The 20,302-nt window shown below is 44.5% G+C and overlaps 1 protein-coding gene across 1 annotated transcript in view; it reads right to left on the bottom strand.

The window, feature by feature from the left end:
• The window catches only part of SLC12A8 (solute carrier family 12 member 8), a 112,895-nt gene that overhangs the window by 29,362 nt on the left and 63,231 nt on the right, over positions 1 to 20,302 (bottom strand). Inside the window, exons 6-9 of the mRNA XM_019723083.2 lie at positions 16,698 to 16,811; positions 8,704 to 8,791; positions 7,160 to 7,247; positions 210 to 356 (exon numbers count right to left, since the gene is read on the bottom strand). Of these exons, the coding sequence (XP_019578642.2) occupies positions 210 to 356; positions 7,160 to 7,247; positions 8,704 to 8,791; positions 16,698 to 16,811 (437 nt within the window). The remainder of the gene's footprint in view (positions 1 to 209; positions 357 to 7,159; positions 7,248 to 8,703; positions 8,792 to 16,697; positions 16,812 to 20,302) is intronic.

Here is a 20,302-nt window from a genome sequence, read left to right as displayed (position 1 = left end):
ACCGATGCTTTGTCCAACTGGCCCCAGCCTAAGGCAGCCAGAGTACAGGAGTGAGAGACATGGCCTGCGCATTTTTGTTTCTCCCTCTCCTGGAGAACTTGGCCAGTGGCTCTCATCAGAAAGACTCAAGCAATGTATTGACCAAACAGTCAGGTTCACTGCAAAATGCACATTTTTCAAAAAAAAATAAAATAAAAATGATAACTCACCCCCTGCCCCAGACAGGCCAGTGCAGGAATCACTTTCTCCTGGGCAATGCACTGCAGGATGCGGGGGGCTCCATACAGGCCTCCCATGCAGGAGGCCAGGGACGAGATGTATAAGCCCAAAAGGAACAGGAAGCCCACCAGGGACACCTATGTGAGGAAGCAGTGTCATTACTCAGCACCAGGACCTGCTTCTGTCCCTTTCTGGTCCACTGGTACCCCCCTGGCTGCACCCCATCTAATCAGCAGTCCTCTAGATTCAGCTTCTTGGCCATATTTCCCACATCAGCCTCAGCCCCCTTCGTTTGCACTGCCGCCATTTCAGGTTGGCCCACCATCACATCTTGCATGGACTGCACAGAGGTTCTCCAATGGAGTCTGTGTCTGACTCATCTAGAGGGCACGTTAAAACAGATTTCTGGGTCCCACCTCAGAGTTTCTGACTGGGGCGGGACCCAGGAATTTGGGTTTCCAACAAGTCTCCAGGTACTGCTGATGCCGAGGGTCAGAGGACACACTTTGAGAACCACTGGCCAACGACAATGCGACGCCTCCTGCCTCTAAGCTCTGTCCACACCGAATCATCCTCCAAGCCTCTGCCAGTGACCTCTCTAAACTCACATCTGATCATAAAGCCCCTACTGCAAAAATATCAATGGCTCCCCACTGTCTTGACATACAAGGTGCTTCCTAGCCCTGCACACTGAGCCTTTGTCAGCATGATTTCTCGGCCTGCTGGAGCCCTCTGTCCACAACCCTAATCTACTCACTGCCTGTCTGTTAAACTCCCAGTTGTGCTTCAAGACTCGGCACCGACCTCCTCTCTTCCATGAGGCCACGTGCAACTCCCTCACAATGGCGGCTGCTCCTCGGGCCCTGCAGGGGCTCCACATCAGGTCGGGGCCACCTAGCACACTGTCTCGTCTCCTGGCTTCATTTCCACAGGGCTCCTGTCTTGTTTATCCTAGTCTACTTGGTGCCAACAGAGAAGTATAAATGCTGAATGAGTGAATGAGTGAATGAAGGAATGAATGGATGAGATCCATGACTTATATGGCTCACAAGGCACCAACAGAATAAGAGAGGGCAGAGTTGTTCTGCTTAGTGTCAACTTGCAAAAGATGAGTGCCGCTGGCCACGCAGCTGTGTCACAGCCTGTGTGTCCACCGTGAGTCCACTTCACCCTCCTGAGCTGGACCTAATCGGTCCTCACAGGGAAGTCTCTGTTTTCATGGTTATTTGAAGTACGTGTCTTCATTTTACTTTACTTTAGGCACTCAGTCACCAGAACTACGAATTCATCCAACTATTAAGATGGGTTGGATTTAGCTTTCAGTTTTGTCACCTACACCTTCTCCATGAAGACTCTCCTGACCCCATTTTTTCACCTCCTTGTCTACAATGCACCATGTCAGTGGGATCAAGCTACACAGAAGACCAGCCCCTGGCCAGACTTCTTTCCTGGTTCATAAATTATCATCAGACACCTGCATCAGTGAGGACTCTTGATTCAAAATATTTAAGAATATATTTGTAGGACACTGGAGGTTCCCAGAATCATCAGGAGGCTGAAAGATCAAGAAAGGACAAGACCCAAGCCTGGAGGCCCACCCAGACTCTTGAACAGAAACAGTGTGACCAGGTTGCAGCCAGCACCCTGCTGCCCTGTGGATGGATTCTCACCATCCCTTTATACTTGCCTCATTCACTACATCCGGAGCATCCCACAGACCTAACCCAGGTCACATGTCCTACCAGGGCCACAAAGGGATAGGTGAACTGGGGTCTGGTCATTTTGGGCTTCTGTAATATTAAATGGGACTGGCTCCCTTCAAGATGACACAGAGGTAGAATAACCCCCACATAGTCAGGGAGACCAGAGGTTTGATGGAAATGACTAAGGTCCACTACACAGCCCACGTTGTCCTTAATTCAGTGTGGATTACATTTCCCTAAATGCATTGCTTCATCTTATCCCTTGTCAATCTCCCCTGTTACTTCAACGTCACAGGTTTCCTGTGTTTGTCCCTCCCTTCACCTTTTACTTACTTACCATCTTAGTACTAGAAGAAATTAATGTCATCCACGTCTCCCATCACTTTGTGTGCTCTGATGGCCTTTTGTTATTTTCCACCCTGAGACAGTTTCTTATAACCCCGTGGTGCAGTTAATTACGCTCCAGGCTTATCTTGCCAGCACACCATAAGCTCCTGAGGGGCAGATCCGTGTCTCATGCAACTTGCCATGACCCCTCCCCCCCACCGCACCTAACAGAGTCTGGCAAAATTCTATCAAAAGCTTTTTGAGACTCTAACTCAGTAGTTCTCCATTCTGGCCACACAGAAGAATCACCTGGCTTCCAAAAGCACTCCAGGTGGTGCTAATGTGCAGAAGCACCGGGCACAGTACCTTGTATCCATTGCTATGTGCATCCTCCCCTCAGATAATTCTCCAGATCAGTCAGGCATGGTATCTCCTAGCAGAAATGGCACTGCTTCTTGTCCAAAAGGTTACATATATATTTGTGTTTAGAATATATATATTTTTTCATTTAACGTCTGTCTGTTTTCTCAGAGTGGGAATAAGACTGCCCTCCGAGTTTGACGTCCTACTCGTATTGGGACTGGTCTCAGGAACTCGATGAGTCTCTGGCACCAGGATGCAACGATGTCCAGCTGTGGCCAACCTGCCCACAAACACTCCCTGGGGGGCCTGCAGAACGCTTGGGCTGAGGTCCGAGGGGGGACTGTCCAGGTATTGTGACTTATTTATGCCCAGTTTGTCAATTATGTTTACAGTGGTCTGTTCACTTGCCAATCTTTTATATAAAACTACTTACTCTTCAGTTAATTTTCTAAAAAATCAATGAAGTGGTGGTCCTAAGGTCTGCATAAATTATAAAAACTCCATTCTATCTCTTTCCCACCTGAATCCCATCTGTTCCTTTCTATCTGTCACCCATCCATCCATGTAGGAGCCTTTTTTGAGGACAGGTTAGATACCTGGCACAGTGCCAGGCACAGGTTAAGATTTTATAGGCGCAATAGTAGACTACACAGCTTTGCTTCCCACCCTTGAAGAATTTAATCATTTTCTCTATTCATAGGGGACTGTAAACTTGCCAACTGTGCCAGTGGAGGTAGAAGTGAGGCTTTATTTCAGCAGGTGTAATTTAACAATAACAACAACAAAAAAAGAGTGCCCTTCTGTCATACAGCTGCCTGGTTGTTCAAGCCATCACAAAAAGTTCTCGATTTTTCCAAAATATTATCTGAGGTGTGAGCTACCCTGGTTTCCTTTTACAGTAACTACTGAAGAAAATCATTAATTCTATCCCTGTGTTCTTGGTGTTTGGTCCCAGCTCCCATTTGACCTTCCCAATCCACTGACTGCTCCCTTCTCTTGACAGACTGAATTTCAAGTCATTTGTAAGGTGCTCATTTTGCCCCATCTAATTCCTGTGGCCCCTTTACATTACTGAGGAGTATATCCTAAAATCCTTACAACCCCAAACTTGATTGATATGGCAAGGTCTCAATAGTCCCCTAGTTTTCTCTCACTTCATATTTCCAGAGACCTAAGTTTTCTAGTAACGTCCTCACTCCCCAAATTGACCAACATCTTAACTTTCAGGCACATTTTCCCTCTCATTGAGTAGCCATTTGTCATAAGAACCAAGTCGGCTTCCTTCCTGAGGGGCAGTGCTTCCCTTCCATGAGGGACAGCAGAGGACAGTCCGGCTGGGTGGGGTGGCGTATGCTGAGCGGCGGCGGGCTAGGCTCCCTCACCAGCCACGAGCCTGGCCCCACCCCGTCTTCCCATGTACAGCTTGCAAACTTGTGAAGCCATGACTGTCACAGCCAAGAACGATTCAAGTTCACTCTGTGGGATATAGCCCATTTTCAACAAAGATGCTTTGGGGGGTACTTTTCCTACTTAACCTGTTCTTACCTTGCTAGTTAGCAAGCCCCAGGGCTCCTAAAGGACTTGATCTTTTTGTTATATAAAAGCCACTGTACACAAGTTTATTCCGAAACAATCATTTAATCTATTTACGTTTACCCCTACTAATACTTGCTGTTTATACAATTCCTTCTTGTATAACTGAATAATATTGGGATTGACTTTTTAGCTTTTCTTATTCAGTTAAACATGGTGCATTTGAAGGAAAAAGAAAATGGGCCTTTCCCTAAAATATGTCCTATCTGTGAGGATATCCCCATAAGTGTGGAAGGAGTAAACATTTAAGAAGCACCTACTATGCATTAGGTATCGTGCTTTACAATGATTACCTTAGAGCCACCACAATGTACTCAAGATTTTTTAGAAAGCATAGCATTACTGAGACTGACACCTGAGAGCCAGGAAAAAGTTTCTGTGGGGTAGGGACATAAAGCAAGAAAGGAAATTCTTAGAGAAACTGTGGGCTGGGAAGCCAAATAATTAGAAATACCTCAGAGAAGCTGCAGGAAACCCAGAAAGGAACAGATGAACTGAGCAGCTGCAGGTCAGTGGAAAGGAATCCAGCACAGCCGGCAGCCAGTGAAGAGAATTGTTCTGGCAGAACACACTCCAGAGGAAGAGAGAGACGTGCATGGAGGAGCTTTGTGAGAAACAGTGCCAAGCGCAGTGTGCTGGAGCCTGGGCCTAGTCTGTGCCTGAAAGGGCACGCACACCAGACCAAAGAGGCCTTGCTTCCTCAGGGCTAGGAAAGCTCGGAGATGGGTGGGCTCAGAAATGAGGCCATAGCTACGACGCACAGCCAAGAAGAGCAGTTTATTAAAACCACATCAAGCTGGTAGGTTGTGTCTGGTGACCACCCAAGACTGTGCACTTGTACCTTCCAACCTCTACCCGTCGCACCCTCTCATTCTCCAGGTACTGTGACCCAACTCACTGCCTGATTAGAGTTTCTGCTATTGCAGCCCAGTCAGTCCCAAGGAAGGATGCCAGAGGACAGGAAAAGAGAAAAGCCAAGGTTCAACGTTTTGGCGGGGAATCCTGTGTGGTCCCCACTGTGGAGGGGGCCATGGGGGGTAGCACACCAGGCCGCTGCTCTTTTGGAGTTGCCTTGCTTGGTTACTTGCTGCACCAGCCCGTTTGCTACTGGGAACCAAGAACAGGATCTTTCCCTTCTTTATAGGCTTTACAACTCCACATCCAGGAAACCGTCTCTCATGCTCTCCAAAAACTAACTGTCCGCCTCTCATCCTTGTGTGTGCATGACATTCCCACATATTATTGCCAGGCCTGGGTTAGCACATGCCCCCAACCAGCTAAGTACTTGCCTACCTGTTTCACGGTCTGGGACAGGTGGCATTCCCAACAAGCTTCCCCCGTGGATGTGTCTACTATTAGTGGTGGAATTTCCACCCACACAGGCTCTCCGTGCTGTCCCTGGAGATTTTTTACTCTCGTGCTGTTGTGACCTTCCTTGGATACAGGGTGCCTGCCCTCCCACATGTCCATTCTTAGCTTCCATGCAAAGCAGGGAAAGAGGGGAGCGAGGAACCCCAGCAGAGGATCATGTGCCTCATTCCATCCAGATCAGAGTCTCTGATGGTTGAAAGACCTCTGTGAGGGAACCCACTAAAAAGGAACCAGGCTTAGAAGCAGGCAGCCAGCTAGCCACTGGCAAGCAGCAGACAGCAGTAGGCAGTTCCCCCTGATCAAAGGATCTGCTGTTCCCTGAGGCCTTTGATTCCTCTATGGCAGCCAAGCTTTTCATTCCACAATTGGAGAAAAGGCCCCTGGGAGATGAAACTCACGATGAAAGCCAGCACGGAGGCATAAATGAGGGCCATCGATTCCTGCCCTGAGAGCAAACCTTGCTCACCGGGGGTCTAAGACCTTGGGCCCTGGAAAGTGGGCCTGAACTGCTCCCCCTTTCAAAACCTGCCTTCATGGTAAGGTCAAGACCCCTGAAAACAAACAGCACCTTCATAGCAGCAGCTACTTGCCTTAAAAATAAACCAGTGCTAGTGTGTGAAACAAGCCGAAATGGAGCTCTAAGAAGTCAGTTAGAGCTTCCTGCCCCAGGTTGCTCCTGCAAGCAGTGGCCCCCCTCCCTACAAGAAGATCAGCAAGGCTGCTTTGTAAAGCCCCACACCAATAGGAAAGGGTACTTTTGCCTAAAATATGAACAGAGATACTCAGGGGTCACTGAGTAAGAGAGTCTCTCTAACCTTCCACATTTCTCGGATAAATGATGGAATCTTGATGTCCACTTTTCCTCCAACTTAAGGTAAGGTAGGAGTTTGGGGGGTTTTCCAGAAAAGTATCTGGAAACCTTATTCTCCTGGGTTCCAGAGATGCCAAATGAGCATCCGTGACCGTCACATGACCTTCAGCCTGCTCAGGGGCAGCTGTGGAACGTGAGGAATTCGCTAATCTTTTCAGGGCAGGATGTGCAATGATAGAAAGTAAGATGTTGCAGCCAAATGTCCCTGCCCCACCCTGTGTGTAGAGCCTGAGGGATCAGGGTCCTCAGAGGAGGGGGGCCTCCTGTCTGCCTCCCCCAGGCTGTCACCCTGGTACTGGGCTTCCACCATCTCCCTCCACCTTGCCACCCTCTGGTCTGTCCATCAGTCTCTTTCTTACCTGCTTGTGAGCAACACATTCAGCTCATAGTGGAAAGTGAGGCTATTGGCAAAAAGGAAGGGCTGGTTAAGCTGGATTTCAGGTGAAAAGATTCTGTTTTTGTGCTGATTGTTTGGTCCACTATTTAGTCACCTGGGTGCACATGCCTTTCCAGGTGTTGTTACCTTTTTCTAGGGATCCATGACAAGAACCTCTAACTTTTCCAAGTCCCCCGCCACCCCACCCTTCCATCCTGAGCCCAAGATTATATGGATTCCCAGGCAGGACTGCAAGGGGCAGGCAGCCGTTTCTCGACGGGAACAAATAAATGACTCAGCACACGGAGCATTCTGGTTCGTGCAGGACTCACCCACCTTTTCAGCTATTAGGAAGTCGTAGCGAAGGGCCTCGCGGGTGCAGATGGCGCCAAGCAGGAAGACAAAGACGATGTACAGAAACCACCTACAAAACAGCCAAGAACAGAGCAGAGCTCCCCTCTCCCTGCCCCCACCTTTGCCAGCCCCGTCCCAACCCACGCCAGTCCACCGTCACACTCCCACGGGGACCTGTCTCAAAGGAAAGAGAAGGGCTGCTCCTGAGCCTCCTTAGTTTGCCTGGGGGTGGGGGGCACTTTCTGTACCTCCAGCTCGCCAGGCAGGATTCAGGCCAGGGTTGACTGGCAGTCCTCACCCCTTCATTCCATAGGGAGAACAAGTAGATGAACTTTCAGGCCTCTAAGTCCTGCTGTGTGTTGGCTCCCAGATGATAGAGAGCCCAGCCAAGTGTGAAAAGGCCTGCAGTGACCTGGCTCTGCCCCCAGATGCCCTATGACCTTGAACAAGTCCCGTGATCTCTGTGGCCTCATTCCCATCTGGGCAGCAAGAGGATGGGCCAAAGGTTCCTCCTGGGACCTCCTAGTTATGACCAAAAATAAGACAGGGTTCTTTCTTTTCTTTCCTTCCTAACTCCCAACTCTCTCTCTCAGTTGACTTCAGTTTCTTAGCACAAAACAGACTGATGCTGGATGGCTGGGGAGAAGCAACGGTGCCATGACAGTAAGCTAAGAGCAAATTCAGCATTTGTGAAATACATATACTAATATTTTTAAAATGTCATGGTTAAAATAATGCAGGCACTTCTAACTTCTCAAGTCATGGTCATGTCTGCAATTTCATGCCTTTCACACCCACCCAATGAAGGCAGAGAAACTTTATCTCGTGGTACAGAAAGAAAAACAGAAGATTCTAGAAGGTCAGAAACAGACCCAACACCACCCATCCTCCTTGTGTGGGTGGCATGGTGTGATCTAAAACCCAGGAAGTCTGACAGCCTTGGAGTAGAGAGGGGAGGCTAGCTGGGGAAAGGAGGACCAGTCTCTGAGCTCCTACTGCGTGCCTGTACACACAGTATCTTCTTCACAATCTACAGAGCCTACATATTCTCATTGTTCCATTTTACAGAAAAGAAACAAGAGGCTCAGAGAGCTAAGTTAGTGGCCCAAAGTCATGCGGCCCATCAGCGGCAGAGCTGAGATGCAAATTCTAATCTGTCTGATTGCAAAGCCCTTCCTCTGCATGCTCCCTCCAGTGATCCTGGAAACTCAATGGTTTAAAAAATCCCCAAATTCAAAATGGGGATGGGGAGGGGGAGGGGCAGGAGACTGAGGAGAATGGAAAGAAAGGATTCGGTCTGTACTAGTAACCCTTTTCCTTGCTTTCCCAGGCAGGGGGTATGAAAGGGCAATCGTCTAAACCCACCAGACTTGAATTTTCCAGCTGGCTGAGTGTTAAAAAGAGGATTGGAATATGTAAAAGATTGGTCACAGTTGGGGCACTCTCAGAACAAAGGGGCCAATCCCCTCTTCTGCCTGGAGTTTTCTCTCCCTCTCTCCAGCTGATTGCCACCGAGGGGAACTTACGAGATGCCAACAGCTGCGAGGGAGCCCAGGGGGATGCTGGCAGCGGGCTCCCTGAGGTCACCCCCCATGTTGAAGCCGGCCATGACTCCTGAAAGACATCCATATGGGAGAGGGGTGAGCAGGGTACTCCCCAAATCGCCTTCCCCTCCTCAGGGTCCCCTCCTGGAAGCTATCCCACAGTAAGCCCTCCCATCTGTAGCTCTTTGCAAACCAAGCTTCTCAATCTCCCCTAACAACTAGGGAGGCATCCGCAGGCATGAAAAGGACCTTTGTGGGTTGGGTGATGCTCCAGAGGAAAGCCCAAACGCATCTTATGGCCCAGTGCAAAGTAATGAGGGCAACGCAGGCCTCTGGCAGGCTGCACAAAGGTCCCAAGGATGCATAATGAGCTCTGCCTTCCACCGGTTAACACTCTTGGGAGGCTCAGCCTCAGTAAACCGCCCACTGCTGCCTGCTCAGCAGAGTTCACTGCCTCCGCAGCCCACTGACAACACTGGGGTTCAGGTGACCCTGGGGCAGGTCCCACCCAATAGTCAGAGCCAGAGACTATGCTCAAAGCTCCTGCGCTGCCAAAGGGCCCTAAACAAACTCCACAGAATTATCCTGATGCTACCAACACCGAGCCCTGTCATCACCGCTACTCACCAAGAACACGCATGAAAAGGAATTCGTGATAATGGGGGAAGACGGCACAGTGCAGGATGGTGTCCAGAGAGAAAGGGAGAGAGAGACACCAAGGATCTGTTCTGCACATCAAATGTGGGTCCTGCCCACAAGAGCTCTACCAGCCAGATCAGGAAAACCTCACCGAGGGTGGGTGCATCTCTCAAATGTGGCCTGGAAGGCAGACTTGCACAGGCATAGGAGGAGGAGTGGGTCTGACCCCATCAATACAGATTTATGAAACTTTCACCTGACAGGCCTGTGCTACGTGCTCTACCTGTGCTCTTTTTCATTTTGTTTAATCCTCACAACAGCCACATCAGAAAAGTAAAATTATTTCTCCCGTTTTATAGAAAAGGAAACTAGTTCTCAAAGAGGTTAATTAAAGTAGCCTAAGGGCACACGTTTAGTAAGTGGCAAAAGCTATGATTCAACCCTGGCCTTTCTGACTCTGAAAATTATGCTCTTCACGCCTCTGCTCTCATGCTTAAGGAAGCTCAAATAGAGTGAAGTGAAAGTTTGAGGCCAGAAAGTTCAAGTGGGGCTATTTCAAAGAGTATCCTGAATGTTAGGCCCAGACTGGTACCTGCATGTACTTTGACCCAGCAATTCCACTACTAGGATTTTATCCTAAGTAAATAGTCAACGGGTAAGAGTAAAGATTTAGCCAAAAGTGTTTATACGAGGTGTGATCACAAAATACAGTGAATGTTTAAATTTAAAAAAATATATTACAGTAAAAGACACATTGTCATTAATACCCCTCAAAATACTTCCCCTCTCTTCAAACACACTTATCCCATTGTTCTTGCAACTTTCTGAAGCAGTTTTGGAAGTCCTCTTTTGTGAGTGTCTTTAGTTGTGCTGTCGTGGCTGCCTCGATGTGCTGAATTGATTCAAGACGTTTTACTTTCATGGTCATTTTGACTTTGGGGAAGAGCCAGAAGTCTCATGGTGCCAGATTCAGTGAATAAGGTGGATGAGGACACATCATAATGTTTTTATTTGACAGAAATTGCCATACCAGAAACAATGTGTGACACGAAGTGTTGTCATGATGGAGGATAAAGTAAAGACACTCATGAAAGAGGACTTCCAGGACTGCTTCAGAATGTGGCAAGAAGAATGTGTTAAGTGTGTTTGAAGCGAGGGTGGTTATTTTGAGGGGGATTAATGGCAATGTGTCTTTTATTGTAATAATTTCTTTTAATTTAAATATTCACCGTATTTTTCGATCACACCTCGTAAATGCTTATTTATAATAGTGTAAATTAGAAACAATTTAATTTCTAAAAATAGCAGATTGGCTAAGTAAGTGATGATACATCTTTCAATAAATACCAGGTCTCCAATAGTCAGGGATATGTTATGACATGGAAAGATATTTAAAAGCTATTGTTTCATTTTCAGAAGCATATTAGAAAACAGAACATATGGTGTGATCCCTTTGTTATATTAAAAAAAACATGAATAGATGCATAGAAAAAGGAACAAGAATATGTTTCAAATTGTTCATAGTGGTGTTTCTGGGTGATGAAAAAACTACTTGTCTATATATTTCCATTTGCTACAGTGATCATTTATAAATGACGGAAAAATAATTTTTAAAAGGCTTTTTTTGCTTAAAATGGCATGTTAGGCACATTTTCTTTCTTCTTAGTCCCCTCTCTCCCAAGATCCTATTAAGAGGGTAGCAAAAGGAAAAAAGGGATACATGCCTGTAAGCAACTTGGATTGGGATGATGAAAAGTTTAAGTAGATGAAAAGTTTCTACAAATGTCTGGCACACAGAAAAAGCAGAAAATGATACAGAGTGAAAGGGAAGGAAAAGAAAGCCTTGGAATTCTTCTCTAAAGGATCTGAATAAACTGCCCAAGGAAAACCAGGGCTGCGAATGTGGATGTTTGCACCCAAATGAAGCCTCCTCAGAACCAGCCATTCTCACAAATGTGCTGCAGTCAGCTTTCACACCAAGGGAGAGTCCTATCAGGAAAACAGACCTATACACACTACAGCAGGGAATCTACACCAGCAACTAAAGATTGTCAGGCATGTGATGAAAACCAGCAACAAACACACAGATACGTGCATATAAAAATAGCACAACCTGGGCTGAAAGAAACATATAAATTAGGACACAGAAGAGAATTTGAAGGAAACACTAGCAGTTCCAGACACATCCATGAAAAATATTCTATCTATAAAGAAAGACACCATGAAAAACAAAAAAAATCCAAGAACAAGAAAAACTTTTTGGAAATCAAAAACATGATCACTAAATTAAAAATGCAATAAAGATCTAAAAGATTAAGTTAAGTATATATCCCAGAATGTAGAACAGAAAGATAAAGGGGTAGAAAATTTGAGCAAAGAATAGAATACAGGAGAAATTCTGGAGTTACAACATCCAACTAATAGGATAATAGAGAATAGGAGACTAGAGAAGAGAGAATAGAGAAAAGAAAATAACTGGTAAGTGTCTCCAAACTGAAAAAAACACCAGTCTTCAGTTTGAAATATCTCATAAAGTAGACAACACAAAGAACAACAACAACAACAAATGCCTCCATACGTAAATGCATCATTGCATAATTTCAGGAGAAGTGCTAAATATTTCCAAAGATAAAAACTGAACACTTACAAAGGAACAAAAATTAGACTAGCATCAGACGTCTCATCAGCAACACTGAAAGCTAGAAAACAGTGGAGCACTGATTTTAAATTCTGAGGAAAAGTTATTTTGAAATTAGAATTATAGGCAGATTACCAATTAAGTGAAAGTAAAGTTAAGCAAACAAGGGCTCAGAAAATTTACCTCTCACATGCCATTTCTGAGGAAGATTCTAAAGCATGTACTCCAGCAAAATGAGGATGTAAACCATAAAGGAGGAAAACATGAGATTCAGAAAACAGTGGTGATAAGTCAGGAATGGAATAAAGTCCCAGAATAACAGGTGTAAAGCAGAGAAACCATCAGGAATTGGAGCTGAAGGATGGAGGCCCCAAGAGGGATGCCTCTGGATAGGAATTGAAGTCAACACAATGGGCAGTATGATTAACAAACTGAATGATTTCAAGGATATGCTGACTGTGTATTATGGCAAGAAAAGGGATATTGAAACTCCAGGAAAAGTATACAAGAAATTCAAGGTCTAAATATGAACCAATTAAAATGTGACATGATTTTAAATAACTAAAGAAATTTAGGAACACTGACCCATTGGCCATGATATTAGGAACAGTTCTCCCCTAAGTGACACAAGGACCACATCATCATCATAATCACAGAAAAAGGAACAGAATTCTCGCCTACTACTTTGCTCTTCAATGAACAACAGCTACATAGTCATAATAGTGCATATCTGTATTGTTATTTAACTTCTAACACCTGACCAATAGACAAAGTACGGAGGACATAACTATAGCTACAAAATAGAACACAAATATTATCTAGCTTAGTGAAGTGAAAGTAAAGCTATAGCTAACCAATATTAGGAAGTGAAAAGAGGGAGAAATAGAGAGAAGAGAAAAAGCACTAATAGTTTTGTTGTTGTGGAGTAGGAAACAAAATGTAGGTCCCATGATCTTCACTCAGAACTGGCTTAAATGTTAACAAGTTTCAATCAGTTTAATGAGAAAATCTGAAAGGAGAGCTAACCATTAAATTTGTTAGGTAGGTAAGGAAAAGTCTAGAAAATGTTTATAATACCAGTTGCGATACATTTTAAGTTAACTCTATACTTATTCTATACTTTGTCATTATAAAGGGGAATTTCTAAGTGTTTGCTAAGAAAAGAAATTTCCAAGAATATCCAACAGTTTGTCTTTAAAGTTACAGACTGTTGACTTTTAATCTTAAGACAAAAAATAATTTTTAATAGCTTTGAGTATGTGTGTACGTGTGTGAGAGAGAAACTGTATTTGTTCACTTAACGTTGTAAACAGTTTTCATGGGATTTTGCCTATTCGCCTGCTAATAATCAAGTTGTTATGGCTCTGATATTGCTCTAAAATGCAAATATAAAAGGATTATGAAGATTCCCTTAAAATTAAGGAGTCCCTTGAGATAACTAAAGCATTCCTTGTAAAAAATATTTTGCACATAAAATAAATATGACTCTAATACATTAATCTTAAAACACAACATAGAATCTCAATTTCCGACACCAACAATGAGTGAAAGGATGTAGCCTAGAATTGATAAAATAACAGAGATTTAAATACACGATTTAAAGTTATAAAAGTAACCAAAAAGAACTAAAAATGAAAATATAACTAACATCAAGAATTGAGAAGTGGGTGGAGGAACATGTAAATAAGCTAAACCCTCCTATTTCTTAGCCTAGAGCCACTAGATTATGTCTGACTTTGATTAATCAAGTTATAGGTATGGGCATATCGCTTGGTAATACAGTTAGCTCTCAAAGTACTGAAAATGATTAAAAATGTTTGCCCCTATGGAGCAGTATTTGGAATGGTAAGGGGTGCAGTGGGATACTGTTGCTTTATTATCACAAGCACTTCCATACTATTTCATTTTTTATCACGTGCAGGTCTTATTGGGATCAAAAAAAGGCATTCCCAGGGCCTGCCTTACTCTGACCAGTGCTCCTGGGACCAGGTCCTGTCACTGAGGCTCTGCTCACGGCCGAGGGCCCCACCACTTGCTGCAAGAACAATCCCTGGCCAGATCTCCATGTTTACCTGACGCCCCACTAACACCACCCCTTCCTAGACCTCCCCAAGTCTGACCCTCTGCCAAGGTTCCCACCTATCACCAGGTGTACTGGTGCCTCACCTGCCTGCCCACATTGCCTCCCACTGCAGTGGCCTCCCTCTGCCCCCAAGCCCTGGCAATTTGATGCCCATTCGTTCAGCTTTGTGAGATGACCTGCTGCTATTTATTCTTTGCCATTTTAGACCTCCTCTACATTGCCATGTCATTTTGTACACCTTCCTTCAGATTATTTACAGAAGTTAGTAAATGAAGATCTAAGAGAACGCCACTGCTATAATATATACTTCTGTCTGGGAAAATGATTGATTGCTCCTAATTGCTTCCTGCTTCCAAACAGTTTCTGTGTTCATAACAAACCCCTTTTCTTTTTTCTCACAATCCCTTACACAGCCAATGACCCAGCAATTGACTGGATGCAGGTGCCATTTCCTGAGGTCAGGAGTAGAGGAGAAGCAGCAGTTGGGGGAAAGGTGGGACGGGTTTGGTTCTGAAACATGTTGGGTCTGAGACACCCAAGAGAAGATGTCATGCAGGCAACTGAAACCATGACGTGCAGCTTAGAGAAGTCTGGGCTAGAGGTACAATTTGGGAGTCATCAGCTTCGTGGGTGGTCGCTGAACAATGGGCAGGGATGAGATTCCAAAGTAAACAGCAGAGAAAGAAGACACAGCCTGAGGAACCCCAACATTTAATGGGCAGACAGAGGAGGATGCACCTCTATGGGCAAGCCAGAAAGGAGGGGGTGCTGTGCCCCAAAAGGCAAGAGAAATGGAGGCAATGGGATGCTGCTAGAGGCCAAACACAATGCACATTTTTAACGCCCCTGGAATTGAGTCACGTGGAAATGACTGATGACTCTGGAAGGAATCATTTCCTTGGGGAGACAGACTTGGAATTCCAAAAGGAGAGGGTGAAGGAGTGAGCAGGGGGCAGGAACACAGAGATGGTGGCACAGACAAAGCTCTGGTGTTTGGCTGCAAAGAGAAGAGAAATGGGGCCATTGCTAGAGGGAGAAAACGGATGGAGTGAGAAAGCATGATTAAAGATGTTCATTTTCTTTCATTCTAACAGTTTTACTGAGGCATAACTGACACACGATAAGCTGCACATGTTTAAAGGGTAACAATCTGAAAAGTTGTGACACAAATACACCTATAAAAGCATCACCATAGTCAGGAATATATTTTTTTCATCCCCCGAAATTTCCTCATACCCCCACCTCCTGCTTCCCTCACCCCCATTTCCAGGCATCCACAGGTCTGCTATTTCTATAGTTTGCATTTTCTAGAATCTTATGTAAATGGAGATTTTATAATTTTATTTTTTGTAAAAGGTACTCTTCTATTATCTTCGTTCATACAGCATAATTATTTTGAGATTCATCTATATTGTTGCATGTAGTTCATATCTTTTTATTGATGAGTAGTTTATATTATATGATGATGCCATAATTTGATTATTCATTCATCTGTTGATGAATATTGGTGTCGTTTCCAGTTTTGGACTATTACAAATTAAGCTGCTTTGAATTTTTGTGTCTTTATATGGACACCAAATCTTTATATGGACACATGTTTTCATTTCTCTGCAGTAGGTCACTAGAAGTAGAATGGTGGGGTGTTTGCATTTAATTTTTAAGAAACCATCAAACTGTTTTCCAAAATGGTAGTACCATTTTATGTTCCCGTCAGCAGTGTAGGAGAGTTCCAGTTTCTCCCCACCCTTGCCAACATTTGGTACCAACAGTCTTTTAAATTTTCTACTTTCTAGTAGCCTCTCCTCTCTTTTTCTACCCCTATCCTATTTGGGGAGATGACAAGCAAGGAAATGGCCATGTATAGGAAGGCAGAGGGAAAAGGAGAGGAGGAGAAGGAGATAAAATCAGCAACACTCCAGGGTATCAACACAGCCCGATCAAGAGTGAAATGCTTTTGAGTCTGTGCCCTGGGGACAAGCTCAGTCCCCAGCAAATGGTTATTTCTTATGGGTCATTTAATCAACATGTTAGCTTACTGCCTTCCAAGCCAGGTCCCCAGCATGACACCAGAGTTCTATGGGGACCTCAGCAGTGGAAGGCTCCTCCTGGGTCACTTCAGAACGGGAAAGTGAGGAAGGTAGGATACAGAGATTCCTTCAGTGCCCCTGGGATCCTGGTTTAGTCCACACCCAGAGGCAAGAAAAGAAAGTAGTGTTTCTCCCGTCCCAGGGGAGAAGACGCAGGGGTCAGGGGACAGGGGAAGGGAGTTCTAAACCAAGTTTACACTCATTCCAGGGTAGAAAGGTAGCTTGTCCTGCTAAGGAGTCCATCCCGCTCAGCCTTAAGAGAAGTATGTCCCCTCTATTAACTTCCCCAAGAGGTGTCAATATGTAAGTATAGAGGTTAAGGAGGATTAAATCATGTTGGAGGCCTTTCGGAATTATAAGCAGGTCAACTGTTATTATTCAATGATAGACGCTTCATCAAAGCCAAGGCTGTCTCTACAGTCAGATACACGTTCTAGGAGCACACAAAGGTCAATTATGATTCTGAGTTTTGGGAACCAAGTATTTATATCCCTAATGTGAGCCTGAAAAAGAATCCACATTACAATACCTGTCGCTGCTGGGAAGAACACCCCAAAGACAGTGAAAAAGGACTCCCCAGGGCTGTAGTCTGGCAGAGTGTTGTTCTGTAGCAGTTCCGGTGAATATCCAACAAAACCATGTTCTGAAATACACAAAGGAAAGCGAAATGAGCCAAGTGATAAGAGATAGCACAGGCTTCCCTAGATTACAGTCCTATTTTATGTAACGTTAAATGTTAAAACATGGGTATGGGTGTGGGTATGTGTGAGAGAGAGACAGAGAGAAGGTCTGACAGAACCATCGTCCTTCCCACTTCTAGGCTTGACTTTAAGATATCTATATATGCAGATACAGGTAGATTAAATAACATGAAGGAGAACAGTAGTTACCTCTGGGAATGGGAGCATTTTCATTTTTTTGCTTATAAATGTCAGTGTAGCTGAAATCTTTCAATGAACATATATTTATGTGTTTGTTGTTAATTAAAAAAATTAAGTTACCTCTCTGCTCAGAAACCTTCGCATGGGAACGCATTAGCTACAGACTAAAGTCTAAACTCCGTAAGATGAATGTCAAAGCCCTCTACAGCCTGGCAACCTCCCACCATTTCCTCTTCATCCTTTGCCTTTTCCTCTCCCAACAGTCACACCAACAACTCTTACCAAGAACACCATCCCACCCCCATCCATGTGTCCCCTGCCTTCCAGACCTTTCTCCTACATGTCTAAGCATCAATGTCCTGCTCACTCTTCAAGTCCGTCTCACGTGTTGATTCCTTTGGGCTTTATATGAACTCTATCAGAATTAATTCCCCCATCGTAAGTGCCTTGGCACCAGGACTAGCCATTAGGTCTTTCTCCGACTAGACTCCTTGGGGCAAGAAATTCAGTCTTACACATCTCTGTGCACCAGAGTCAAGCCCTGCACCTGGTACACAGCAGGTAGGTCGCAAATATGGGTCACTGTGAAAAGAATCTTTCTCTTAGATCTTGGCTGCAGGCATATCTCGCTTCCATGCGTTCAGTTTGACTTGTTCACAGATTACTTTATAGAAGGAACATCTCAGATCCGATTGCTTCAAAGCATTTTAAACATTTTGTACATTGACTTGAATGAAATTTTTCAAGGGATTTTAATCCTACAGGCACTTTGCTTCTTTGTCAAAGGAGGTCACTTTGAACAGCATCTATAGACATGTTAGGGGGTTGTGGAATTTTAAGACCAGTGAAGTGTTCTTGGGCTCAGGAACACCCAGGATATCCAGCCTCTGCTTCTGAATCTCATCTCTGAGAATGAGTTGGTTTGTTCCTGTTAAGTACAGTCTGAGAGAAGCCCATCCTGCCCTTTTTCCATCAACCCCTGCAACCAAAGTGGGTGGGCGCTCATCCCTCTGTCCACAGCCGATGCCTAGACCTGTGATGACAGAATCTCCTCCCTGTAGGTCCTCCACCGACCTCAGGGCTTAGCTTCACCCTGAACCTCCATCCACAAAAGAGCTCCCGCTCGCTGATGGGCCAATGAGATTACCAGCGCTTCTCACGGCTTCCAAGATTCATAACTTCATAGGAAAAATATTTTCAAAAAATAAAAAAAATGAAAGCTCAGTGAAGCAAGCACAAGGGACCCTTGGGAGTCCAGTCAGGACTTAAAACCATGGTCGCACGCTCTCTTCTCTGAACACAGAATTTGTCCTGGGACATTAGAATCCCAAGAACTGAGCAACATTTCTGAATGGTTTGGCATCTTCACGACCGGTCCTCCCCTCATTAACAAAAAAGCAATAATGGCTAAGTTAACTTAGGTTTATCCGCTGGCTGACCCCATGACTAGCCTTTCTGAGGCGAAAACCAGCCCAGCCTGCCTTGGAATGGAGCTCAGCCAATCTGGAATGATTCATAGGTCTGAAAGCACATCTGAGCTCAGGCCTGTGCATGCCGGGCAGGATATTAACACTTTATCAGGCTCCCGTGATCTCTGCCTTCCCTGAGGCAGCCCTGACACAGGCAGGTATTTGGTCACCAGGCCTGAAGTGCTTTGCTCTGGTCAGTCTGAAGGGTCAAAGGGATTGCAGGCCCCACATAGGAGTGACTGGGAAGCCTTTTCTTTCCCTCCATCCCATCTACGAGATCCACAGATGAGAGAATGAGTCACTTGGCTCACACGGGGGTGGGGAGGAAGCCTGCCTCTGTCCCCTCCCTTCTCTGCAGGACCAACAAAAATGCAGCCCTCACACAATCACAAGCACACACTCACACTGACACTACTGCTTACCCAGCCCTCAAGGCCAGTTCTGAGTCCTTCTCAAGAAATAACCTTAACTTGGAAAACAACTTTATGGACAAAAGACGTTTGGCAATGTTTTATTTATAATAATGAAAAATGGGGGCAGCGACGGTGTCTAAATGTCTAACTATAGGGGGCTGATGTACTTTAAATGCTTATAAAGAGATTTTAGTACCATAGAAAACTATCCATGTTATATATGATATATGTTAAATAATACCATTTATAGTATAAATACAAAAAAAAGTTTTAATTTCAGCATGGTATGGGCAGAAAAACAGACACATAGACCAATGGAATAGAATTGAGAACCCAGAAATAAAACCACATAAATATGGACAGATAATTTTTGACAAAGAAGCAAAAAACATACAATGGAGGAAAGACAGCCTCTTCAATAAATGGTACTGGGAGAATTGGATAGCCACGTGCAAAAGAATGAAACTGGACTGCTATTTGTCACCATGTACCAAAATTAATTCAAAATGGATCAAAGACTTAAGCATAAGACCTGACACAATAAACTGCATAGAAGAAAACATAGGTACTAAACTTATGGACCTTGGGTTCAAAGAGCGTTTTATGAATTTAACTCCAAAGGCAATGGAAGTAAAAGCTAAAATAAACGAATGGGACTATATGAAACTTAAAAGCTTCTGCACAGCAAAAGAAACCACCGACAAAATAAAGAGGCAACCAACTGAATGGGAGAAGATTTTTGCAAACAGTGCCTCCGATAAGGGGCTAATATCCAGAATATACAAGGAACTCATGAAACTCAACAACAAAATAACAAACAACCCAATTGAAAAATGGGCAGAGGACCTGAAGAGACATTTCTCCAAAGAGGACATACAAATGGCAAATAGACGTATGAAAAAATGCTCAACATCACTAATCATCAGAGAAATGCAAATCAAAACCACAATGAGATATCACCTCACCCCAGTTGGAATGGCTATCATCAACAAGACAAATAGTAACAAGTGTTGGAGAGGCTGTGGAGAAAAAGGAACCCTCATACACTGTTGGTGGGAATGCAGACTGGTGCAGCCGCCATGGAAGGCAGTGTGGAAGTTCCTCAAAAAATTAAGAATAGAATTACCATATGACCCAGCAATCCCTCTCCTGGGTATCTACCAAAAAAATCGGAAAACATTTATACATAAAGACACATGTGCTCCAATGTTCATTGCAGCTTTATTTACAGTGGCCAAGACATGGAAACAACCAAAATGTCCTTCGATAGATGAATGGCTAAAGAAGCTGTGGACACAATGGAATAGTATTCGGTGGTAAGAAAAGGTGATATAGGAACATTTGTGACAACATGGATGGATCTTGAGAGTG

The sequence above is a fragment of the Rhinolophus sinicus genome, linkage group LG01 (genome assembly GCF_036562045.2).
Source record: "Rhinolophus sinicus isolate RSC01 linkage group LG01, ASM3656204v1, whole genome shotgun sequence".
NCBI classification, from domain to species: domain Eukaryota; kingdom Metazoa; phylum Chordata; class Mammalia; order Chiroptera; family Rhinolophidae; genus Rhinolophus; species Rhinolophus sinicus.
The sequence above is the reverse complement of the archived record's forward strand: the minus strand, read 5'-3'. Positions and strand labels throughout refer to the sequence as shown.